This window comes from Mus pahari, chromosome 2 (assembly GCF_900095145.1).
Source record: "Mus pahari chromosome 2, PAHARI_EIJ_v1.1, whole genome shotgun sequence".
NCBI classification, from domain to species: Eukaryota; Metazoa; Chordata; class Mammalia; order Rodentia; family Muridae; genus Mus; species Mus pahari.
The window spans coordinates 72755428-72782328 of record NC_034591.1 but is presented as its reverse complement, the minus strand read 5'-3'; the positions used below and the strand labels follow the sequence as shown (position 1 = coordinate 72782328).

General features: G+C 43.6%; 1 protein-coding gene across 1 annotated transcript in view; it reads right to left on the bottom strand.

Annotated features, from left to right (window-relative positions):
* Positions 1 to 26901, bottom strand: part of Chn2 (chimerin 2) — a 262148-nt gene that overhangs the window by 107466 nt on the left and 127781 nt on the right. The window contains exon 2 of the mRNA XM_021191644.2: positions 18849 to 18887. Within this exon, the coding sequence (XP_021047303.1) occupies positions 18849 to 18887 (39 nt within the window). The remainder of the gene's footprint in view (positions 1 to 18848; positions 18888 to 26901) is intronic.

Here is a 26901-nt window from a genome sequence, read left to right as displayed (position 1 = left end):
CAGATTCTCATTCATCTGACTAATCGTCCCATCTGTTGCTGTTTCTCTTTGCTTTTGTCTGGGTGCCCTCAAATCTTAATAATTATCTGAACCTGTTTAAATGACAGGCGTGTGTCCTGAATAGATCTTGTTGTTGTTTTGTTTTGTAGTTTTTGTTTTTGTCAACTCAACACAAACCAGGGTCATCTGGGAGGAGAAATCTTAGTTGAGAAAATGCCACCATAAGATTGGCTTAGAAGCAAGTCTGTGGGGCCATTTTCTTGATTAGTGAATAATAAGGGAAGGCCCAGTCCACTGTGGGTGGAGCCACCCTTGGACTCTTGGTCCTGCAGAGTATAAGAAAACAAACTGAGCAAGTCATGGAGAGCAAGCCAGTAAGCAGCACCCCTCCATGGCCTCTGCCTCAGTTCCTGCCTCCAGGATCCTGCATAATAGACTATAAACATGACATGGAGGCCAAAGAAGCCCTTTCTTCTGAAGCGGCTTTCCTGGGCGTGCATGGTATTCTGCTCACAGTATGCAGAAGGCATGCGCGAGGCAGGAGATGCATAGAGCACAGCTCACCAGACAATTAACTAGGATTTTTTTTTTTTTTTTCAGATTAAAATGAGGGATTTTTTTTCTTCTGCTGGACTAGTATGAATTCCTGTCTCCCTCCTTTAATCCCTCTTTTCCTGTCTTTCTTTTCTGTGGTGCCAGGATTTGATGCAGGGCTCCCTGTCTGTGAAGGCAAGAAGCTACCTCTGAGCTCTACCAGGGAACAGCTACCCTGTGCCATTACCTCAGCCTCCAATGCCATGAAAAAGGATGCTAAAAATAAACCAAGTTAGTCCTATATACAGAATCTTGAAGAAGAAAAATGAATTTTAGACAGAGTAAGTCTATAAAAAGGTAAAATCTCCATTCAATAAGGTATTTTAAGAAAACAAAATAATACAAGTACAAAAATCTCAGTCCAAAAAAATAAAGCAGAAGAATCTTAAAGAAGAGGCACACTGTGTGGATATGGACATGGGAACTATGGGACTTCATCTATAATTACAACCCCCTGGTTCCTTCAGCTCATCATGGCTGCTTTCTTACCCAATTAAGTATGGACACCACAGCATCAGCATAGAGCAAACTAGGTACTGCTGCCCAGGGTTGGAATCTGCTACACTTCCGAGTGTGAGGTGCCCACGTTCATGTGCCACCCAAGGGAAAACGCACCCACATATAGAAAGACAGCAGAGCCCAGCATGACTTCTTGGCTCAGAAAGACACCAAGAAAGACAGCTAAGAAGATGGCTTCCAAACAACCGACTCCAATCTGGAGGGAAAGCCTGCAGGTCCTGATGAAGCTGTGCATGGAAAGGGGGGCGGGAAGAATAGCGAGCTGAGTGCACTGGCCACTGTCAATCCTCTCCACTCAACTTCCCTCACACTTGGGTTTTTCTTTTACAGACCTGGAGCTGTCTCTCCTCTTGTTCTACCAACTCACCAACCATAGGAGGTCCTCAGGGCTGATCTTAAGACTGTCTGCACATCCCACTTTCCCTCTTTATCCTTCAGACAGTGCCCTCATCAACACTTCATGTATGAATTACATTTATAAGGCTCCATCATTGCCTAGAACCCTCCCTGAAGTATGAGGCTATACCCCAGCATCCTAGAGGCTCAAAGGGCTTCAGGTTCAAGAGCTGGGCCTTGGCATGGTGCTGTGCTCCACATGCTCTCGCCTCACCACACACCATGTTCTTTTCTTAACCAAGTTGGTTTCCTTTCTTTTTGCAGATACATAGTGTTCCCTTCAATCTTCTTTTGTATGGATGCATCACATGTCAATTAAAAAGCCTATAGCCAATGGCTTAAAGGCAGAAACAATTCTGGGATAGAGAGAGAGGCAGGAGATCCACCTGGGAACATGTGAGGAGACAGATGCATCATTCCTGAGCACTGGTGACCATCCATGGAGCAGAATGTAGGTTACCATAATCCGGTTATCTAAGTCGGGATCTAGCCAGAAAAGAGCCTGGCTATATGGCTAAGATGTTTGTAAATATATTTTGAGTCTGAGTCTTATTTCTGGGAGCATGGGGCTGGGAAGAAGAACCAGGCTAAACAACTACAGAACCTAGCAGTTACTTACAGAACATTTTACAAAAAAACACAGAGAAATACTCTTCTCGTCACCTCAAGGAACTTTCTCCACAGTTTAGCATAATAGTTGGCCACAAAGCAAATCTCAGCAGATATAAGAAAATTAAATAACATCCCCTGACCTATTCAACCATTGTGGATTACAGCTGGATATCAACAGCAGAAGAAATCTTCCAATCTCACAGAAATTGATCCACTCACTACTGAATTAAAAAAAAAAAAAAAGGGTCAATAAAGAAATAAAGAAAGAAATTAAAAACGTTTTAGAATTGAATGAAAATTAAAATACAACATACCCAAATTCATAGGACACCATGAAGGTGATTCTAAAAGGCAAGTTATAGCGCTGAGCACCTATATAACACAATTTGGAGATATCACATATTAATAACTTAATTGTATACACAAAAGCTCTAGAACAAAAAAGAAAAAATAACACGCAAAAGGAATACACAGCAAGAAATAAACTCAGGATTGAAATCAATTAAGTAGAAGTAAGCAAACAAACAAAAAATAATACAAAGACCTAATGAAATAAAAATCAATAATATTGATAAACTCTTAGCCAAATCAACTAAAATATGGAGAGAAGATCAAAATTAATATAATTAGAGATAAAAAGACAGACATAACATCAGAAAGCAAGATATCCAGAGGATCCTAGGGACATACTTAAAAAATCTGTAGCCTACCAAATTAGAAAATCTAAAAGAAATGGATCAATTTCTTGGTATATAGTATCTACTAATGTTAAATCAAAACCAGATAAGCTATTTAAACAGACCCATAACCTCTAGTGCAATAGAAGCAACAACTGAATGTCTCCCAATCAAAAAACAAACAAACAACAAAAACCAGACCAAGATGGATGTAGCATAGAATTCTACCAGACTTTCAAAGAAAAATTAATACCAATACATTTCAAATTATTCCATAAAATAGAAATAGAAAGAACATTTTCTAACTCTTTTATTACCTTGATAGCTAAACCACTCAAAGACAAAAGACAGAATTATAGATCAATCTCCTTTATGAACATAGATGTAAAAATTCTCAATAAAATACTTTCAATCCAAATCCAAGAACATATAAAGATGATCCACCATCATCAAGTTGTGTGCTCCCTAACTTTATGACACTCTGACACAGGCTAGAGAAGCAATTCTCAATCTGTGGGACAATAACCCATGGGGTCACATCAGATATCCTGCTTATCAGATGTTTATACTACAATTTGTAACAGCAACAAAATCATAGTTACAAAGTAGCAATGAAACAATTTTATGGTTGGGGGTCACTACAACATTTGGAAATGTATTAAAGGGTTGCAACATTAGGAAGGTTGAGAACCACTGGGCTAGAATCACTTGGGAGGAGGGAATCTCGACTGAGAAAATTCCTCCATAAGATCAAGCTGTAGGCAAGTCTGTAGAGCATTTTCTTAATTATTGATTGATGGGGGAGACCCACCCTACTGTGGGTGAGGCCTCCCCTGGGCTGGTGGTCCTAAATTCTAAGAAAGCAGGCTGAGTAAGCTATGGGAGCAAGCCAGTAAGCAGCACTCCTCCGTAACTCTGCATCAGCTCCTGCCTCCAGGTTTCTGCTCTGTTTGAATTCCTGTCCTGACTGTCTTCAGTGATAGGCTAAGATGTGGAAACATAAGCCAAAGAAAACCCTTCCTGCCCAAATTCTTTGGGTCATGGTGTTTTATCACAGCAATAATAACCCAAACTAAGGCAAGTAGGATTAATCCCAGAGATGCAGGAAGGAAAACACATGTATGTGTATATGTGTATGTGTATGTGTATTGTATGTGTATGTGTATGTAATCCATCATAATCACATGATCATATCATTAGATATGCATTGGATTTCAGCATTAGACGCAAAAACAAAACAAAACAAAACAAAAACCTCTGACAGAATCCAACATCCCTTCATGATAGAAGTCCTGGAGGGAACAGGGACTTAAAGAACATACCTCGACACAGCAAGCACATAGACAACTTCAACCCACATGGAGAATAACTCAAAAGTAAAATTCCAACCACAATAAGGAACAAGATAAGGTTGTCAACTGCTCCGGACCTATTCAGTATAGTACCTGGAGTCTCAGCCAGAGGAATAAGACAAATGAAGGAGAGCAAGGAGATACAAGGAGAAAAAAGAAGATTTCTAAACATCTTTATTTATCATCATGTGCGTATATAACATAAATGACGCCCAAAACTCCACCAGGAATCTCATACAGCTAATAAATACTTTCAGCAAAGTGGCAGGAAAATTAACACATAAAATTAGTATCCCTCCTTTATACAAATGGCAAATGGACTGAGAAAGAAATCATGGAGACACCACCTTTCACAATAGCTTCAAATATAACTTGGTGTAACTCTAACCAAGCAAGTGAAAGGTTTGTGTGATAAAATTTTAAGGCATTGAAGAAGATATCAGCAGATGGAAAATTTCCCATGTTTATGGATTAGTAAGATTTACATAGTGACAGTCAGGATGTCAGATAAATGAATAAAAGCAATTAATTAAAAAAGATTTATATAGTGAGAAGAGACATCCTACCAAAAGCAATCTACAGATTATACACAATCCTCATCAAAGTTCCAACATAATTCTTCACACAACTTGAAATGACAACTTTCAGCTTCATATGGAAACACAAAATCCCCAGGATAACTAACGTTTTAGCTTGAATAATAAAGGAACAGCTGAAAGTACCACCACCACCACCATCTCAAATTATACTACCATGCAGCTGAGCTACAGCAATAAAGACAGCAACTTGTTGGCATAAAAGCAGTCATGTTGATCAATGGAATAGAACTGAAGACCTAAACCTAAATTCACCTATGGACACCTGAGTTTTTACAAAGAAGCCATAAATACTGGGGGGAAAAGACTGCATGGCTGCATGTTGAAGAAAGCAAACAGACCCATACTTATCCTGCAGAAAACTCAACTTCCAACAATCAAAGACCTCAACATAAAGCCAGATACACTGAATCTGACAGAAGAGAAAGCAGGAATAGCGTTGAACTCATTGGCACAGCAAACAGCTTTCTGAACAGGACACTGCTAACACAGGCACTAAGAGCAATTAATAAACAGACCTCATGCAACTGAAAAGATTCTGTGTGGAAAAGGACAAAATTAGTCAAAGTGGCAGGCTACAAAATGGTTAAAGTTTTCTTTTCTTTTCACCAACTCCACATTCGATAGAGGGTTAATATCCAAAATATATAAAGAACTCAAAAAAAGTGAACAACAGAAAAACAACGCAAGTAAAAATGGGGTGGATATCTATACAGAATTCTCCAAAGATAGAACTCAAATGGCTGAGAAACACTTAAAAGAAATGTTCAACATCCCTAGTCATCAGGGAAATGCAAATCGAGACTACACTGAGATTTTATCTTATACCAGTTAAAATGGCCATAATCAATTAAAAAAAAAAATAAAACCTGACAACTCACGCTGGTGACGATCTGAGGTAGAGGGAACACTCATCTATTGCTGGTGGGAATGCAAACTTGTATAGTCGCTATGGAAATGAGCGTGGCAGTTCCTCAGGAAGCCGAAAACAGATCTACCTCAAGATACAGATATACAACTCTTGGGCATAAACCCAACATCCTACTAAACAGACACTGATCAATCATGTACCTTACTCTATTCATTACAGCCAGAATCTGGAAAAGGCCTAGGTATCTACCCATCAGCAGATGAACGGACAAAGAAAATGTGGTGCATTTATACAATGAAATATTACTCGGCTGTTAAAACAGACAAACAAACAAAAAATAATGGAATTTGAAGGCAAAGGATGGAGCTTGGAAAAAAATCATCTTCAGCAAGGTAATCTGGACTCCAAAAGATAAAAAAAAAAAAAAAGATGTATTCCCTTACATGAAGTTAGCGGTTAAGTCTTTGAAGAGCAGGCTACAGTCTGTATATGTACGGTGGTTTTGTGTATAGTAAGGAACTTGGAGGGAAGGGAAGGAGCTCCTTAAAAGAGGAGATAGTATAGGTAGCTATGAATGGATGAGGGTTGGGGAGACTGGATCGGAGGGTCAAAGACGGAAGGGGAGAAGGATAGGAGGGAATAAGGGAGGACAGCCAAGCATAAGGCCAGTCGAGGGATCTCATGGAAACCTACCTCAGTAGAAGCTTCCTAAAATATACACATATCTGAAAGAAATCTAAATGGAATCACCAAATATCAGGGCGACAAAGCTCTAACTAGACACCTCTTTCCACAAATGAAACCTCTAGTGGAATAGTTTACATCTAATTGAGTTGTTCAACAAAGGGTCCCCATGGAAACCCCCAAACAACTTAGACCATTGCTAAAGTTATTCATTGATTGTTCTTTACAAAACGCTCATAGGGCCCTCTTGCTGAAGATAATCCCTACCTAACTCACTGAGCACAAATAACTGAAGCTAGTGACTACCTAGAGCCTTTACCCCTACTACCTAGTGTCAGTGGTACTGGAAGTTACTGTGCATGCTACCAAAGAACAGTAAACAGTGACCCAGGTACAAACTCTCGGATCTATGATGGTGACCTGTATGCATCATATGCTGGTGCAACAGAGGCACAAAAGTTGTGGGAGTAACCAACCACTACCTGATTGGAGTTAAGGCCGCTCAATGAAATAAATGAAACACATATCCAGCATTGTTTTGGCGCCAAAGAAGCTGAGACTTGATAGGTCTGGGACCTGGGGGAAAACCAAATACTACTGTTCTGTTTATGGAAAGTAGCAATATAATGATTCCTAATAACATCCTTCTATACTCATTGATCAAAGTCTTGCTCAGCCATCATCAGAGACGCTTCTCCCTGCAGTGGACAGTGTGCAGAGGGACACTGGATCACTCAGACTCCATTAAACCTGTGCGCTCAGGGTTCAGGGAAATCTGTGAAAGGGGAGGTAGAACACATATAAGAACCGGTGGAGGGGCTGGTGAGATGGCTCAGTGGGTAAGAGCGCCTGACTGCTCTTCCGAAGGTCCGGAGTTCAAATCCCAGCAACCACATGGTGGCTTACAACCATCCTTAACAAGATCTGATGCCCTCTTCTGGAGTGTCTGAAGACAGCTACAGTGTACTTACATATAATAAATAAATAAATCTTAAAAAAAAAAAAAAGAACCGGTAGAGATTTAAGACACTGGGGAATAAAGGCCTTCTGGACACAATAAGACTGATGCATATATAACTCATAGATACTGAGGCTATATGCACAGGGTCTGTACAGGTCTCAAGCAGATAGGATCTCAACACCCCACCCCTAACCCAAAAGCCATCTTCAACGGAAAGTCACTGACAAAAGAAAAATTAGTTTTCTACAATGGGAGTCTCACCCGATATACAAACCCCAGTTAAGAGGCAGACATTGTGCCACTCTGTAGATGGCTGACACAAAATGAACTCAGTGGTACTGGAGATATTTTTGTGTGTGTGTCTTATAATTTTTGTTTGGGCTTTAACCTTACAGGTCTTTTGCTTATGTAGTTTGGTTCAAAAAAGGGCAAGGGGGAGACAGCACACAGCCAGGCCCCAGTACTCAAGGCTTTCTCACCTGCAGAGTCAATTAAATGCTCACCAAAGACATTTGGAAACAAACTGTGCCCATACCAAGCATGTATTGCTCTTTCCTCACCAGTGCTCCTCAAACACTTGGGAACCTATTGTTTACATTGTGCTTCACATTGCATCTGGCACTGAAAGTCATCTAGGGCAATCTGACATCCATAGGAGGCTGTGTATGTTTCATGCACAAATACTACATGAATTTATAGTAACAACTGGAGCCAATCTTCAGCTCTGGCATTTGCAGTAGGTCTGGAACCAATGTCCCACAGAGAGCAGACGACTGCTGTATCTAAACACACACACACACAGAGAGGGGGGGTGATGGGGAGGGAGGGAGAGAGGGACGGAGGGACGGAGGGAACAGTTTCATTGTAAGAAAAGGATAAAAGAAATAGTCTGTTTGTATTCATTCTTGCTTATGTCTTTATAAATAAGCTCTGGCAGGAACAAGGAAGTAATGAAAGCAATTGCCTTTGAGAAATGAAAAGAGAGAGAAAGGACAGCAGCAAGATAGAGCTCTGCATGAATATCCTTCTGGTGTCTTGATCTGGGAACCACACATGGGTATCACTTACTCAAAAATAAGAAAGGTTCTGAGAGACAGAGTCGGTAAGAATGCTTGCAGAATTGGGACATGAGGACAAGCTGGCCACTGACAGAGAAACAAGGATTCTTGCCATCCTCAGGACCCCAGGAAGCTGCACAGGAAGTCCCTTTGTTCATCTCGTACCAGTAGGACACTTTCTGGATTGGCTCATAGCAGGATGAGGCTGTAACAGAGGGTCGTGTAAACTGCAAAGGCGAGTCCCTGTAAAACTCACAGAGGTTTACACCCAAGTGGAATGGCAGAAAAACTCCCCTCTCACCTCTCTTCCCATTGTTAGTGCTCCCTGAAGCCAGCAGCTCTCTGGGGACTTGTGGGGACAGCTCTGTGAATACCTTCTGTGATGGAGGAGTCTAAGGAGGGGTGCCTGTCACAAGACTAGAGAAGTCTGAGCTAAATGCTCCTTTGCAAGTCACATCAGCAAATGTATGAGCATCTGCTAAGTGCCAGGCACCACTGTCAGCATTATGAAGAGGCTGCGAGGGTGAATGGGATGCAGGCACAGAGAAAGGAAGGGCTTCCTAAGATTAGCCTGCCAGTGACTCCAGACAACACTTCCGTGTCTTCACAAAACCCAGAAAACCCAACTTGGTGTTGCTTACATTCTTGCTCTACCAACGAGGAAAGGAAAGACAGCACAGAGAAGTTAATTATCAGCCTGAGGACACTCAGCTGAATTATGGTCTTTGGATTTCAAAGTCCTAGTTTCCTCGTCCCTTTGCCTCGGGCCCTTTGTACTCCCTTCATCTGTGTGGCTCTTTGCCGAGCCATCCGTATGGTAACTCAGCGCAGCCCCTCAGGTCTCCGCCTCAGTCTTGGTGTCTCTGAGAAGCCTTGGCAGCTGTGCCCATGCAGAACACCCGGCTCTGCTCCCTCCAGCTGCCTGGTTTCCTCACAGCCCTCACTCCCATGAAAACCATTCATAGACAAAACCAAGTTTTTTATTTCCTGTATACTCTCTGTCCTGACTACTGTGTGGGCTCACAAGGCCAGCCACATGGCTCTGTGGGCTGCAATGTCACCAGCACCAAGTACAGAGAGAACTTGATGAAGGGATGGCTGTGCCTTCAAGGTGAACCTGAGGGGGTCATGTTACAGTCACACATCCACACTGGACAAGAGCTTCAAGGACTGGCACAAGGGGGAGCCATTCGACTTTCCTGGGTCATTAGGGCAAAGGGGCATGGGTCTTTCTTTGAGGGACTCAGGTGGGGGTAGCTATAGGTACAGACCAACGGGTAGAAGAAAAGGGAGTCTCATTTGAGAAAATGTCTGTGCCAGATGGGCCAGCCCGTGGGCAAGACTGGGGGCATTTTCTTCTCTTTTGAAAAATCATTTCTTTTATTTTGGGAATTGCAGTATAATTACATCATATCTCCCTTCCTTTTCCTCCCTTCAAACTCTTCCATATACACACCTCCTTTGCCCTCTTTCAAATTCATAGTCTCTTTTATTAACTGTTATTATACACATGTGTCTATGTGTATATAGTATATATATATATATATATATATATATATATATACGCACACACACACACACACTGTATAATGTTACCCGTATATATGCTTTCAGGGCTGACCATTTGATACTGGACAATCAGTTGGTGAGCTCTTCCCTGGGGAAGGCTATCTCTCCTGTTCTCAGCATTCCTTAGCTGACTATAGCCCTTTGTGTGGGGCTAAGGCCTCTTGAGCTGTCTCTCATCTGCATGTCTCTTGTGCTTCTTCAGCTTGTGTTTGGGCAGTCATATTGGTCAAACTTGGGATCCAGACTAGACAGGAACTCACAGCAAATCCCCTGTTCCTCTGGCTCTTCAGACCTTTCTTTCACCCTTCTTCTACAATGATCCCTGAGCCTTAGGAATAAGAGTTGTAATTGTAACAGTTGGGACTGGGCCCCACAATTTAGCATTTAGATTGGCTGCAGTTTTCTGCAACAGTCTCTTTCTGTTACAAAGAGAGGTTTGTTTGACAAGAGGTGAGGGTTCCACTCATCTGTGGGTATAAGGAGATATTTAGAAGGTAGTTAGGGGTTTTGCTGATCTAGTAGACGACAGTTGGAAGTTCTCTTCCAAGATTCATGACTTCCCTTGGTAGCTGGCTTGGTTGCTAGTACCAGACCTGACTTCTCTCTTGTTGAGCAGGTCTTAAGTCCAATTAGGATGCTATAATGCTATTGGCTACCACCAAATTATGCAGGCCAGCACTGACCCTTAGGGCTACTGTGCTGTGCCGGCAGGCCATTGCTGTGATCCGTAGGTGTCACAGCTGGGTAGGATCATTGGTTATTTCCCTCTGGAAACTTGCATGACACCTTGCCTTCTAGTCCTCAAGGAGGCTTTGGGTCAGTTCCAGCTCAGGGGTCTCTGTGTTCTGTGTCCGAAGTGGATGGCATCTTCAGCAATAAGGACTTACCTTCCACCTCTGAAGGGCAAGCAAGTACAATGGCAATAGTCTAAAATGCGTTAATGTCTCTCAGACAACCATGAACAGCCCAAAAGAGGGCTTCTCATGCCAGGAATTACTTTTGTTGCTGTTGCTAGTCTATGGACCTTGGTTGGAGCATTGTCAGTCCAGATGGGAACATTTCATTTAAACAATATATACACAGAGCTGCATGTATTATAGATATATTTTAAGTAGATAGTTAATAGCACGGTTCCTTATGGCTTATTTTATTATTTATTTCTGTATTTATCCCCCTCCTTTCCCTAATTACAGCCTCCCATTTTCCCATTTTTCTGTTCACATCACTTGTACCCTGTTATGCCTCTCTCTGTTGCTCCATCAGCTCCAACCCTGTAATGGTTCCTTCTTACTTTCCTGGGTTCTGCAGTTACTCCAAGCTACGCACTCACATCTGAAGATTTAACTAGAAGCCTCAGATGAAAGAGATCCTTATCTTTCTAGGCCTAAGTTACACCACTCAGTATGATCGATTTTGGTTCTATTCTATTCTATTTTCAACATGATCTATTCTAGTTTACTTGCAAAGTTCAGGATTTCACTTTTTATGGCTGAATAATACTCCACAGAGTACATGTACCGCATTTTCATTTCCTATCCGTTAATTATACTGGTTTATAGGACATTTAGGTTACTCCTATTTGCTATGGTGAATATAACAACCACGTACATGGCTGAACAGGCATCTGTGGTATAAGTCATCTAGCCCTCTTGGCATATACCAACGAGTGGTATTTTCTGGGTCACATGATAGATTTAATTTTGGCCTTCTGAGACTTCTCCACACTGATTTCCAGAGTGACTGGACATGTGTGCGATCCCACCATCAATGAGTGAAGGGTCCACTTCCCCTCATCTGTTGTCTGCTGTCTTGCTGATCTTGCCGTTCTTGCTGAAGTAAAACAAAATCTCCAAGTTGTTTTGATTTGCATTTCCCTAATTGCCAGAGATGATGAATATTTTGGGGGACATTTCTTAGTCGTTGTTGATTAATGATTGATATAGGAGGACCCAGCCTACTAGTACTACCCTTGGGCAGGTGGTCTTGGGATGTAAAAGAAAGCAGGTCAGAGAGCCATGGAGAGCAAGCTAGTAAGCAGCACTCCTCCATGGTCTCTGCTTTAGTTCCTGCCTCTAGATTCCTGCCTTGAGTTCCCAACCCCTACTTCCTCAGTGATAGAGTATGACTCTAAGCTAAATAAAACCTTTCCTCCTCAAGTTGCTTCTGATCATGGTGTTTATCGCAGCAACAGAAAGCAAACGAGGGCACTGGCATTGCTTGGAGCTTGCTGTAAATCAGACTTTCTGGCATGTTCTTATTGACTCTTCCTCCAGGGTTTATTCATTTGTGCTAACAAAGTTAGAACTCATTTTGAAGACACTGAAAGTCACACAGACAATAGGACCAAATCAAGTCTCAAATCTGGATATTCAGGCCCAAAGTCAATGGCTTTCTAGCACAGTTGCTGGAAAAGCCCCACGTGGATCTGATCCCATTAGAATTTACTGGAAGCTGTCACACAATATAGATTCCTAGCCTCTATTCCTGGTGCAATCCACTCCATGAATCTGGAAGGAGTCTTCAAAATCTGTTTTCTTAAACCTTTCCAGAAGATTCCCGAGCACATCCAGGGCGGAGGTACTGTCTTGACCTCACCAAAGGGGAGACCAGGCAGGGGACACTGAGAAGCAGTGGCACTGAAAGCAATGGTTTATTCACACACAGCAGAGGTTGTGAGAGTGTGCAAGATGAGGGGATGAAGGAAAGAGGATCCCGGATGAGAAGGGGCTGGGATGCTGCTAGTGGAACTGAAGGATGCAGGCATGGTGCACTTCTGGACAGTGTACTTGATGTCAGCAGCCCAGATCCTGGAAACTCTCCCTTTGGGCACTTGGCCCTTAGGCTTAGAGAAATGCAGCCTCACCAGCCACACACTGAGAACAGAAGCTTCAGGGGTGCTTTGGAAGAGGAAGTGGGAAAGGCTCCTGAAGCACAATAAGCCAGGCAGCTACTTCCACTCCTAGCCCCTCATGACAGGCATCATTAGCAGGTGGTCCTTTTCTCAGCCGAAAGGTCTGCAGACTCCTAAGGCTTGCTCTAGGTACTCTGAGCAGCAGAGTTTGCCAAAATGGAAAGGAAGCCAGTGGACCACTTAGGTTATGCGTCTATCTCTCCAGATGCTGACATGAAAGCCAAACAAAAGCCAGGAAGCTTCCTACCTTAGCTTTCAGAAGGGTCCTGTATATCATTGAAAGGGTTAGCAAATTGAACGGCCATGGGAATAATTCTCCAAGGCACATTTAAGGTATGAAACATGTCACAACGTCTGAAAGTCTCACGTCCTGATTTAACTCAAAAATCATACTTCCCAAACAAAATGCACGAATGACTGCCATTCTTAAGGTGGTTCCACAGCAGAGGGGTGACATGGTAGCATCTGCTTCTATAGCAATGACCCATGCATGCTGGGGGCCCTCCCTAGCCAGGGGCCTTCTCCAGCACAGGAGAGAATTCTCCCACTGGGCCAACCTGTTTGGCAGTGGTGGAGGTCCCTGAGGATTGTGGTGGTAGAGAAGGGACACCTCGCTCCCCTTGGCATCTAAGGATTGAGAAAGCTAATATTTAATTCTTTCGTAACAAAAGTTGACTCACCTTGTCAACAGAGGGAGAAGTCAACATGTTAATCCACTCAAACACAGGACTTAGGGCTGAGATGGGTGGATCCTAGCCCTCCAGACTGGGCTTTGCAGTCCACTCCCTTCTAAAAGTACTGCCTCTAGCCAGTGGATAATGAATAAGCAATACCACCCTGGCCACTGCCATGTCTTCTCCAGCTGTGAGCAGCAGGTTACTGGTACTGTAGATGACTTCCTGGTTCCAACCTCACCTCTAGCTACCATGTGAAGGCTTTGCCTTGCTAATAAAATATTATCTTAAAATTCACTGCTTGGCCAATGACACCACGGTAACCCAAAGACAAGGCGTGTGGGGCCCCAAAGCAGAGAGCCAGGTATCTGTGTACATAAGCAGGATCTATGGGGTTTGACAAATTGCACACTGGCTATTTATGACTCACAGCTTGGGATAGGGTCAAAGAACAACTACTATCATATTCCAGTCAGGTGATTTGACTGTGGCAGTTCTACAGATCAAGGGTGTGGGGTTCCAAGCTCCTATTTAGAAAAAGCAGCACAAGCTCTGAGTACCTGACCTCCCACTGGAGGAGGGCTCCTGGGAGAGCTGTCATTCCAGCATCGGCTGCATGGTTGCTTTTGGTCTCTTACTAAAGAAAATCAGACTAGTCTCATAATGGTTGGCTTTTGAACCTGTCAGCTCCAGGCTTACATTTCACACACTTCTGACTTAATATTCAAATGTGGCTTCCTTGTTATTTTTAAGTGAATTCAAAAGTGGCAGTTTTTTTAGGCCATTAACTCCAACACTTCCTCAGTGACTTTGCCTGTGGTTTTGGGAGGGGAGGGGTGGTTTTATTAGTTGAGCTCCAGATGTATGGTGTTTAGGGATAAGAGCATCCCAAGGACAGCTAAGGAAGTGATAGTGTTTGTTTCTAAGAGGATAACAAGATCTTCTCATCCCACAGGGAAGTGGAGAGAGAGCAGAAATTTGGGGCCATCATGTGACATTGGGCTTTCTCCAGTCGAGTCTTGGTCTTATGTATCCTTATGGCCCAACAGCTCCAAGTGCACTCTCTGATTTCAGACAGGGCCTTCATAAGCACTAGGTGCATGAATGACTGAATGAAGGGACGCCATCCATACACCGCTGGAAAAGAAGATTTCTATAGATCCTAACTGCCCGATGTACACGCCTGCTGTTCGTGGCTACCTCCCTAGCACCCGTGAGCTTCTTCCCCCTTCCCGTGTTTCTCTACATTTTCTGATCAGGTTTTTTGCAGGACTGATTCCAAAGTTGATGCTGATCAGTTTGGGAAAGTTCGCAGTTACCAACACCTTGACCACAGAGATGAAGTCAGGAATAGGAAAATAAGTCAAGAAGGGCTGAAATTTCATTCTGATGTTTTTCTCGAAGCACTAATAAATGGGTGGTCTCTTTGCCTGATGTTTCTGAAAGCAGTGCCCTTGGGGTATTGGGTTTGTCTAGAAATGACATGGGAAGAACTTGTTAAAATCCAGCTGAAGAAAAGTGGAACCAAAATAATAATAATAATAATAATAATAATAATAATAATAATAATAATTTTAAAAGGCCAGGGGAGTGGAAAGGGTCATGCCCAAACATACCTGAATCCAGAGCCTCTGGTGTTTTTAAAGTCAGTCTATGTGACCACTGACTGGAATATTCTATTAACTTGCAACCAAGAACATTATGTTACACCCAAGTTGCAGGTACCCCAAAACCACTGAGGAGTCAACTGTGATGTAAAACACATAAGGGTCTTTATTATGAGCTCTCCAGCAAGGTCTCTCAGACTCTCACTGTCGCAGCACGTCAGAGTGAGAGGCTTTGGTATGGGGGTTCAGGGTTTTATTGTGGTTACAGAAAGCTGGGGGAATTTCTGCACAGGTCAGCAAGTTAGTATGTTAAAAACTGCATTTCTGGTGTAATCTGCAGGAACCGAACACAAGGACAGAAGCACCCGACAGGCAGGATGGCTGAGTTATCCCTGCCAGATGTCGCAGGTTATTTATGTACATCTTCACCCTGCTACTGTAGCCTGACTGGCTGTCGCTAAGGTGATGGGCTGCCATAGGATGCCTGCTCAGGATGACTCTGTGATTTCCTTCCTGGAACTGCAGTTTAGCCCCTGGTCTTGCACAAAATGGAGTTTCTTCAAAAATGGAGTTGGTTGGGCTTTACAATTACAATTAGAGATAAAACAAAGGTGAATTTCTTAAAGTCCGTCTTCAGGCATAGACTAAGTTTTTGTTAGGAATAACATCAAAGCTGGGTCCGACGCCTCTCAGCAGCAGCTGACAGGTAGGAGCAATGGCAAAGCCAAGAAAACTGCCTGGTTTTCACTGAGAACCAAGATCAACTTTTCATTTTTGTTTTCCAGACTATGGGTTTGTGTCTTGCCCCTCACTAGCCTGTACACTGTAGGTAGATGTGGGCCACATTATCTTCACTGTTGATTTGTAGTCTTTATCATTAGAAATACCAAACATGGTGATGGTTGCTTCGGTGATGCTGATGCTGAGAGTTTGATAGTACAGCGTGAGCCTGAGAAGCACAAAACATGAAGTAGTTCACAAGGGAACCGACACCTACAAAGGATGCCTGGATCCATGGTCCCCAAGAATCTCATTTTAGTGGTGTTCTGTAAGTCTTTGTTCAACATGGCTTAGATGTTCTGTGTATTATTATATGCCCTACATTTTTATAAAGTCATTCACTTGGGTTCACTTGGGGGCTCTCAATAACAAATGCCTTTTAGTCTGATGTAATAAAGAACTTTGTATACACCACTAAGTTTGTATTAAATAGCTCAAACTATCTCCTTCTGCAAGTGAGGTTTTACGATTTTAGATGTAAAAGTAGAATTTCAACCTAACAGATTGGTAAAATGGATATTGTGGAGATATAGTTAGCAGTGCACTCCCGAGCTTCCATCGGACTTAAAACTGCTCTTAAGAAATAAATTAGTTGGCCCAAGGTCATTTAGAAAAAGAGGAAAGGAATTTGAGCCAATGGCTTGTGTTTCAGTTAAGTTCCCCGTAGTGGCATTCGCTCAACAAATATTTATTGGGCTGTTAATGCACGCACGGCAGTGTGCAATGCCCAGTAAAGCAAGGAGCACCCAGCATCTCGTCCTAGGGATAGTTTGTTGATTTACTGTCAGAGTACTTCACACTCCATTAGGAAACAAACAAACAAAAACATCCAATTACTAAGTCATTAGCACTGTCTTTTAAAATCGAAGATGGGAAAGTAGAGCTCTAGATTGGAAAGGGTCCTTAGAGACGCTCACAGCCCCTAACTTCACAGATGGGAGAACAGACTCGTGTAATAAAGAATGAGGTGCTCCTGCATGAGCTGCACACAGGGATGAGGGCTATCTATCTGGGAGGAGAAGCAAGCTGGAGAGTGCCAAGGGCCATGAAATCCATTAGACAAAACGAAGTGACAAAGGCCTCAGTCGCCAGCATGTCTTTAAATTTTTAAACGTGAGAGGCATATGTCTCACAAGCTGACAGGAAGCACACGTCAGAAAGGGGAGGTGGACTGTGCTATGAGGCAGGGGCTGTTTTGTGTATTATGGGAAATTCACACTCTCAGATTAGCATAGGGTTTGTGTGTGTGTGTGTGTGTGTGTGTGTGTGTGTGTGTGTGTGCATATGTATAGAGGCCAGAAGTTAATGACAACTTTCTTCCTTGATCATTTTACAGCTTTTCCTTCTTCCTCTTCTTCTTCCTCTTTTCTTTTCTCTTTCTTTCTTTCTTTCTTTCTTTCTTTCTTTCTTTCTTTCTTTCTTTCTTCTTTTTTTTTTTTGACAGAGTTTCTTAAGTGCATCTGGAGTTCACTGACTAGGCTAGACTGGCTGGCTCTAGGAATTCTTCTGTCTCTACCCTGGTGCTAGGATTAGAGCCATGGGCAACAGGGTTTTCCATAGGTACCGGGTTCTGAATTCAAGTCCTTCTGCTTGTGAAGCAAGCAGTGTGCTGCTGGCTGAGGCATTTCTTCAGTCCCTTGATGTTCAGTTTTATGCACCTCTATATTATTAGAACAAATAAGTGCACATGTGTATGTCTAATCAATTTACGATAGGAATACATATTGAGAAATGTTTGTTAGGCGATGTGTGCTCATACAACCATCAGGATATACTTACATAAACCTAGATGGTACAGTCAAGCAGACACATGTGCTACAAGCCCATGCTGATGGTATATGATGTCACAGGTCCAGTCCATTTTTGGTGGAGGTGTCATTATGTGACAAATGACTACAGTGATTAGCAGACAGACACATACATGGAAAACCTGAGACTTTAATTTTTCAAACAGGGTCTCATCATGCAGACCTGGCTGTTTTTGAACTCACTGTGGAAACAAGACTGGCCTCAAACTCAAAGAAATCCACCTGCCTCTACTTCCAGGGTGCTGGGATTACAGATATATGCTACCATGCTCAGTTTACCTTTTTAAACAAGTAGAAAAGGAGTCTTGAGTACTTGCAGGCTAAGCATTAGCTTGCCTCTGGACACTTGGACCTTATGTCTGAATGCCACCAGCCCCTCTTGGAGAAGTCTCTGCCCTTGATAAGCTGTGGTTTCCTTACAGAGGAGGCAGAGACAGCAGTGGTGCCTGTCCATCAGGGGTGTACTGAGAACCTGAGCATCAGCAGCTGGTCCTCAATGAACGGCAGCAGCAAGACATCAACAGTGACTCAGCGCTTATGACTGCTATCTAGCAGGGAGGCCAGAGGAGCCCCTGCCTCAGCCACGATGGGCTCCATCCTGCTATAGTTCTTCCTTCTTTTAACAGAGAATCCTGGGTCAGGTGGATGATGCCAGGGAGACAGAAAGAGAATTGGAGGTAATCACCATCACCCGCCGCCTCCCTGACAGGAGCTGCTAGGTGGCCGATGCTCAGACATGATCTATGCTCCTCACAGGTCACCCCCAGTGAACACTGTGTGTTCGTTTTTCAGCAGTTCATGTCAAATGCTATTACAGCCCTGGGGTGACGAGCGAAGAGCATAATTCACAGAAGTCAATGCATTCGCCCTTGGTGACTAAATGCACAAAAAAAAAAATGAAAATATGCCCCCAGACTGAAGGTCCCCCTCTCTTCTGGAACATTCCTAAAACGGGTCACAAAGGTCAGTGGTTGTTGGAGGTTTTGGTCAGGGAGACAAGTGCAAAGTTAACCCCTCTCTGACAGAGACTGACAGAGTTAACCCTCTCCTCAGTGAAGAGAAGACTTGAGATTGGGCAGGGGGCGCTGCTTATGAGACTGTTCCTGTGCACTACACCCCCAGCAAGGGCCCTTCAAGGAGGCAGGCAGTTAAAGAGATTTTCGCAGTGTTGGTACTCACAGTATGATTTCCATATTGGAGGCTGGTATTCCTCAGCATCTAGAATGAAGACAGAGAGATCACATCAGATTGCATGTCAACCTGCCAGTCCATGTCTTCCCTGGAGGAGGGACAGCCTGTCAGCTGGACTCACATCCAGCCCCAGGGGCCTATCCACTCAAGAAAAGAATAGTTTCAGGCATAGAGGCGGAACGTGCAAGGAACACTTGTGGACACATCAACAGTCTCTTCTGAGCACTTCTATGACAGAATAAATGTCTAACAGTTTTCAGAGTCCAGGAAATAAAAAAATAAAAAAATTTAATCAATTAACTTGGTTGTACTCGCCAGTGATTCTTTCAAATGTATTTATTCAACTTGGCAGAAGAAACACATCACTCATCGCAAAGCATCCAGCCAGATCTTTGGTCCATTTATTAAGACTTGAGGGCAGGATGCAAAGTGGCAAGCATACAATATTAGATGTAGAAAATTGTGCCACCAAAGCCACCACATCCCTAAAGTCCTGGGCCTGACAGCAGAGACACTGCTGGTGATATCGGGATCTCAACGGTTCCTTGAATTGACTCCAGCAACCAGCTTAGAATATTTCCAGAGCTGCCCAGCAATTGCAAGTGTCACATGAAAGAGTCACTATTTTTTTTTTTTTACAATGAATATCTTTTTCCTTTGGCCCATCACCTCTCAGGGCTCAAAGGTCACTGTGTGCACGTTAGAAACTGGGGAACAGGAGTACAGTTTGTTTCGTAACCAAACACTGGCATCAGCTCTTTACAAGTTTGTTTCATATTTATTTTATGCATGTGAATGTTTTGCCTGCATGCATGTATGTGCATCCCCTACGGTCCCATACCTACAGAGGTCAGAAGAAGGTGTCTAAGCCCCTGTTCGATGATTGTGAGCCACCATATGATGCTGGGAATTGAACCCAGGACCTCTGCAAAACTAATCAGTGCTTTAAACCTCCGAGCTTCCTGCCTAGCCCTCTGGCATTAACTTCTAATACCAAGTAAGAGAAGAGTGTCTCATAATAATAAGCCATTAACCTAAATAGCTGTACCTACTTGTACCCTACTTGTACCTACCTACAGATCAATGTCAAATATTAGCATGAATGTTTATAAAATACTTTTTAAATCAAATAAATCAACTTAGTGAGTTTACAATAAAATTCTTAATCCACTCATCCCCACTTCACCAGCAAAGGCAGGTCCTATAGGCTCAAATGTGATAGCATCTCTGAAAATACTTTTCAAAGATTAATAAGAAAACAATACAGGCAAGTGTATACACATATTTGAGCATTCACACATACACAGGAACAGATACATGCAGATACATATATTATATAGAAATCAAATCTCTGAGACACTACCTCAGACATTATAGGTAGGGAGAAAAACTACCTACCTGTAACATTGTACCATTTTAAGACAGATTATACTATGAGGTAAGTACAACCCCAAGGCTAGATGTAGTCAAGACTGTTCAGTACCCAAGCACTACTTTCTGTAGTTTGAAGGAAGGTTCAGAGGCAGAGAAAGGCACTCCCTTGTGTGGACAAAGCCCTGCTAAGATGTTCTCGTGACAGTTTATATTAGACAACCTCACTGTCCATGCCAGGCCTGTCCTGAGAACAACATAGTATGGCATTTCACCAGGCACAGCCTCCCTGTTAACTTTCACTCAGGCTGCCCGACTTGCTCAGTAAACATTTTTCCTTTGCGCTTGCTTCCTGATGTCAAAGCAGCTCAGGGATGAAGAAAGCTTCCCAAAGAAACTGAAGATCTCAACAGCCCCTGGCCAGAGCCCACCCAGATCTTCCCCCGGTGTGGAGAATAGCCTTCACTGCAGCTTGCAGAATCCTGCTCTGTGTGGAGCCTTCCTCCTCCGAGTCCACTACAGACATTTCCCAATCCCACATCTCACCCTGCAACACCAGCCTCTGTGTTCTTAGAACAAATAATGCCTTCCCCCAGTCTGCGACTTTGCTCTGTGGACTATCGTCATAAAACGCTCACTAATAGGTCTTGGCATGGCTCATTTGGCCCATCATGTAGGGCTCAGCCCAAATGTCACCTCCTATGGGACTTGCCCTTAACCCAGTCCCTCTCATATCACACAGCTTGATTTTCTTCATAGCTTTTATTACCATAGAGATTGTTTATTGATTGCTTTTTTATGACTGGGTCTCACCCCACTGTTTGTCAAACTCCATTAAAGCAGGAACGTTGTCTCACTTGGCATCACCAGACCTTAGAAAGGTGTCTGGCTTATACCAGGCCTTCAGAAACATGGCAGAGAAACACTGGTGAGCTTCTGGGGAGCTCAGCAGTCACCCCAAAAACCTAAAACAAAAACGTGTTAAGTAAATGAATACATTTATGAGGCCGGGAGAGGTGATATATGCCTATAGTCCCAGCACTCGGGAGGCAGAGGCAGCATTCCGCCCTGACCTGAGTTCCAGGCCAGCCAGAGCTGATAGTGAGACACTATCTCAAAAGAAATGATAAATGATCTCTCAGGCGCAAGGCCTTCTTCAGAGAAGCACTTCTGGTGGCATGAAGCAGAGAGATCCTTTTTGCCTCCTGTACCCAAGGCCTAGCATTTGATGGGGATTCAGTAAGACAATGATGATGTGATGTACCCAAGAGAGAATTGTGCTCTGCATCAAGTCCCCTGGTGCAGCGGGCTGCTATTACAGTGTCACTGTGATGTCACCCTGTTCGGATTCTTCCCAGGTGGCTCACAGCTATTGTCTTCTCTCTCTCTCCAGAGCAGCCACTGACTGTCTCCATTTTTCTCAGACCTGGAGCCTGTAATTAAGTGCCAGGGCTGTTGTCATGGAATTTTCTTTTTTCATATAAAAGAATTCAAATTGAGAGGCCATTTGTCATGCCTCAGTGGAACGACTATAATTACCTGGCCTTTGAGACATGTTCCACAAACCACTGCAGTACACTGCTCAGAGGCCACGGTCAAGGGACAGCGCACATAATAATGTTAATATGTCATAACATACCTTTAGTTGCCTTCAACACCACCTCACTAACAAGGGAGCTATTTGCCCTGACTGCACCCAATGCGTTTCCACGGTCTACCGCACTCCTCAATGATGGCGTTCACTCTTAAATCAGCTGACACATTTCAGTGGATCTTTTTCTTCTTTTCCCAGATAAGTTCACAGGAATCTCATGAAGCTGTTATGAAGCCGAGCATGACCTGGAACTTTGGATCCTTCTGCGGCTGCTGGGATTACAGATATTCACTACTACACTAGGTTCCCGCGGGGTTGGGAATCAAATCCATGGCCTCCTATATGCTAGATAATGTGCACTTTGCCAACCTAGCTTTCCGTAGTCCCGCTTTCCCTTTAAAGCCTGGAGTGGGCCTTCAAGGTCATTTAATTTTCCCTTATTCTCTGGCAAATGGGTGAAAGGAGAAGTATTAAATGGCTTCCTCAAGGTTAAAATCAGTTAGAGGCAAAAGTGAGCATTGTTTTTCAGGACCTAGATTTATCCATCATTCATTCTTACCCAGCAGGCCTTTCCAATTTACATATATTGAAATTAAGAAAATGATACTTTCATATAACAGATTTATATCTTTATTTTTGTGAAGCTTGAAAGAAAAAAAAAAGGGGAGCAAAACTTTCCACTGAGTCAGGGTGGAAGAGTCCTGGTTCTGGGCGTAGTCCCTGTGCCTGCAGTCCAGGGCAAAGCCATCTAGATTCAACAGCTCACCCTTCACTGTGAAACCTTGGGCAGGTTATCCAATCTTTCTGGGACTCAGTTCTTCAACCTATCAAAAGAGGGTGAGAATGCACCCCAGCAGAAAGCATTATGGCAATGTGTATGAAAAATCTTATGTGTATTAAAAGGTTAGTCTGTAAAGAGAAAACAACTGAGTACAGCCAGAGATGAGACCGAGGCACACAAAGAAAGGATAGGAGAACAGTAAAGGGGCCAGGGAGAGGGCTCAGTGGATACAGGGGTGTGAGCGTTAGAGTTCAGCATCCTAGAAGCCACATAAAGCTGGATGTGGCAGCAAGAGAGCCTGAGAGAGAAGACTTCCCAGAAACCGGAGGCCGACGAGGTGGGCTTAGGAAGGGCTGGACAAGAGATCCCATGTCAAACCAGGTAGAAAGTGAGTACCCACCAAAGGCTGTCCTCTGACTTCCATGGCACAAGCACGTTCTCCATCCCCAACAAAACACACACCAAGCACACGCTCACCCAGACAAAGATCCTGAAACAGAAAAGTTAAGAATGGACAGGAGACAAACTATGAGAACAAACAAAAATGAAACGCTTTCCTTGACTACAGAGTCAACTCCATGTTTAGTGCTATCATTCTTTTTAAACCAGGAAAACATCCCCGCCCCACTGTTACTAATAAAATCACAAAGCCATCAGTTTCTCCCCAAGGAGAGGATCTTTCTCTCCTTTTTAGATACCATTCTAGTCTGCAGACTACCAGTCAGGACTCATAGCAATTGCCCTACCTTAAATGCCAATTACTAAGATTACAGACATAATTTACCACCTCTTGATCTAGTATTCTAGTGTGTATGAGTTTGTGTTTCTGTGTGTGTGCACGTACACAGTACATGCATGTTCATGTAAGTGTGAATCGGTGGGGATGTATGTGTATGCATGTACTACGGAGACAGAGGTCACCTTTGAGTGCTGTTCCTTGGATGACATCTACCTTGGTCTCTAGACAGTTTCTCACTGGTCTGGGGCTAACCAAGTAGGTAAGGCTGGGACAGGGGACTCCAGGGACCTTCCTCTCTCTGCTTCCCCAGAGATGGGAAGGTAAGTGTGGGTCGCCATGCCCGGCTTTTTAAAGACGTGCATTCTAGGGATCTTTTCGCTTGTTGACTGGGCTATCAGCCCAGGAATAAACAAGCAAGCAAACAAACCCCTATTTCCAGAAACATAAAACCCCATTATACCTGGTGTTGAATGGGCAATCCTACTTTTTCTCTGACTGCTTACCTCCAACTTGTAATTCTCGGTTGATGTTCATATTGCTTGTCTAAAAATGAGAAGGGATGGGAACTAAGTCTGTAGGTGTGCTAGGCTTTTTGTTGCTACTCTTTTTGTTTTGTTTTGTTCTAACGCACTGCCTAAATAAAGCATCACCTCAGAAAGATGCTGCTATGAGAAAACCAACAGAATCGGCTCTTACTCAGCACAGACGGCATGGGTGCTGAGGAGGAGGAGGGAGGGGTGACAGAAGGAGATCACGGAGCCACGCCTGCTACCCTGTCCAGCGTGTAAAAACCCTGTGACATAAGCATAAATCAATCATCCCAGACAGGCTGGGAAGCAGCTATCTCCTCCCTTAAATGGGATAAAGATGGATATATATATATATATATATATATATATATATATATATATAGGTGCTTAGAAAATTATCTGAACCTTAAAAAACAGGTAATAGGGCCAAATGAAATTATCTATAAAGAATGTGAATAACATTCTGAATAAGAATGGGGAATACAAGGGGAGGGAAGGGGAGGGGGAGAGGAAAGAGGAGGAGGGAAGGAAGGAGGGAGAGGTGAAGAGAGGGAAAGGGAGAGGAAAGAAGGAAATGGGTTAAGGGGGCCAAAGGGTAAGACTTGAGAAAGGTGTGCCTGCTGAGAGCCTGGGCATTGAAGATGGCACAGCCATCGTGGTCTTTGGGGAAATCAAATTCTAGGATGAGCCCAGAGAAAGCTCTTCAGTATGTAAAGCAACCTGGGGCGGGGGGGGGGGGCAGTAAGGTTCTTAGCATGTGTGGGAAGACACCAGACTTCTAGATGAAGCGATCGGCAAAACTAACCCTTGTACTGAGAGCTCACTAAACTTAGAAGTAATGTGCACTTACTGTTGAAAATGGGAAGTGTAATCATCTAAAAATGTGTCATTTTAAGTCTCCTACCTCAGGAAAAAGGTGCCATTAATAGATTTATTCCTGTTAATCTTTATAACCTTTGCTGTGTGAATAGTTATAATAAAAGTCTACAGATTTATTATTATTATATATTATATTATATTATATATAATAAAGATATATAATATATAACTACATATTAATATATGATTCCACAACTTCTGAGATGAGCCCAGAGAAAGCTCGTCAGTATGTAAAGCAGTCTAGGGGACAGTAAGGCATGTGTGGGAAGACACCAGACCTCTAGAGGAAGTTTGATTTTTGAATTTTAATGTTATATTTCTTTGTTTTTCTTACTTGTTTAGTTTTAAAGCAAAGTCTCTTATAGCCATTACTCCTCTTACCTCAGCTTCCTATGTGCTGGGACAACAGATAAACGTTACCATACCCAGTAGCACTGGGCATTGTTTCATGGGTAGGGGTGTGTGTGTATGTGTGTGTCTGTGTGTGTGTGTGTCTGTGTGTGCATTCGCGTGCACATGCATACATGTTTCTTTCTGTTAATATAACTGAAGCTTTGTCTCACTGTATGAGTTTCCTAACATGCAAAACATTTATTTATGTACAATTTCCTAATAAGACATTCCGGCTCCTTTCAACCTTTTGCTGACGGAAACAATGCTTTAAGTAAATCTGTGACATTCAAGGAGTGGAACTCAGATGAGTGAAAGGTCTATGTATTTTTATTTCAAAAAGCTTTTGTTTACAGAAAAGGTTGTGTTCATTGGAAACCTCAGAACTATGTGCAAGAAAGCTGAGCTCCCTACACCCCCGACAGGCTGGTGTCTGAGCTCCCTAGACCCCCACAGGCTGGTGTCTGAGTTCGCCACACCCCCACAGACTGGTGTCTGAGCTCCCCAAACTCTCACAGGCTGGTGTCTGAGCTCCCTAGACCCCCACAGGCTCGGGTCAATCTGGATCTTATTCTGTGATGCCTCTAAGACTGAACAGCTAAGACTATTTGCAGAGCACCAGATGGAGACCCAGGAAGCTCAACTGAAAACATGGCTGTGACCTGATGGGAAAATCCAGGTGTTCTGTCAGCTGCAGTTGGAAGGCTTCACATTCCAAGACTTACAGCTCCAGGATAAGCCATCACGGTGGAAGCACAGAGGAGCAAGTGTAAAGGAATTTGGGGACTGACTAATGAAGACAAATGAAAGATGGCATGTGTTCTACCTGGGTAAGTGACAACCGAAGAGGAACCCTGTAAACATCCAGGAGAGCTGGTTTCCATCCCTTGGCTCAGTGGAGAGTGACAGGAGAAGAGGAAACATTCCTGCCACGCTTGGGAAATGAGGAGCTGGAGGAAGCATTGGTCCAGAGAAAGACATCAGAAGGCAGCTAGAGGAGACCTTCCTCCCCGAGACTGTTTCAGATAAAGCTATGTGATTGCATCAGGGGATTGTCTGGGAAATAGGAGGGTTGTGTGTATCCCACCTCTCCATTCTCCTTCTCACAAATGCCAGCCCTCCACTGCCACTTTTGATTTATCGATGCACACATTTGCAAATGGGCTGCAGGGGGCTTCTGCCAGAGAAGTTGCGTGAAAACAGGTTTTTCAGTCAGTTCCAGGGCAGCCACACAATGAGAAGGCACTTCAGGGTTTATTGTGTGATTAGCTTAATGGGTGCAGAATGGGTTGGGACTGATTGAGTGGAAAAGATAGTAACAGGAGTTGGGTGTTGCCTGTGTGACTGCAGTGTGTGGACAGGAGTGGGTGTTGCCGGTGTGACTGTAGTGTGTGTGACAGGAGTGAGGTGCTGTCTCTGTGTGACTGCAGTGTGTGTGACAGGAGTGATGTGCTGTCTCTGTGTGACTGCAGTGTGTGTGACAGGGGTGGGGTGCTGTCTCTGTGTGACTGCAGTGTGTGTGACAGGAGTGATGTGCTGCCTCTGTGTGACTGCAGTGTGTGCGACAGGGGTGAGGTGCTCCCTCCGTGTGACTGCAGTGTGTGTGACAGGAGTGGGGTGCTCCCTCTGTGTGACTGCAGTATGTGTGACAGGAGTGGGGTACTCCCTCTGTGTGACTGCAGTGTGTGCGACAGGGGTGAGGTGCTCCCTCTGTGTGACTGCAGTGTGTGTGACAGGGGTGAGTTGCTCCCTCTGTG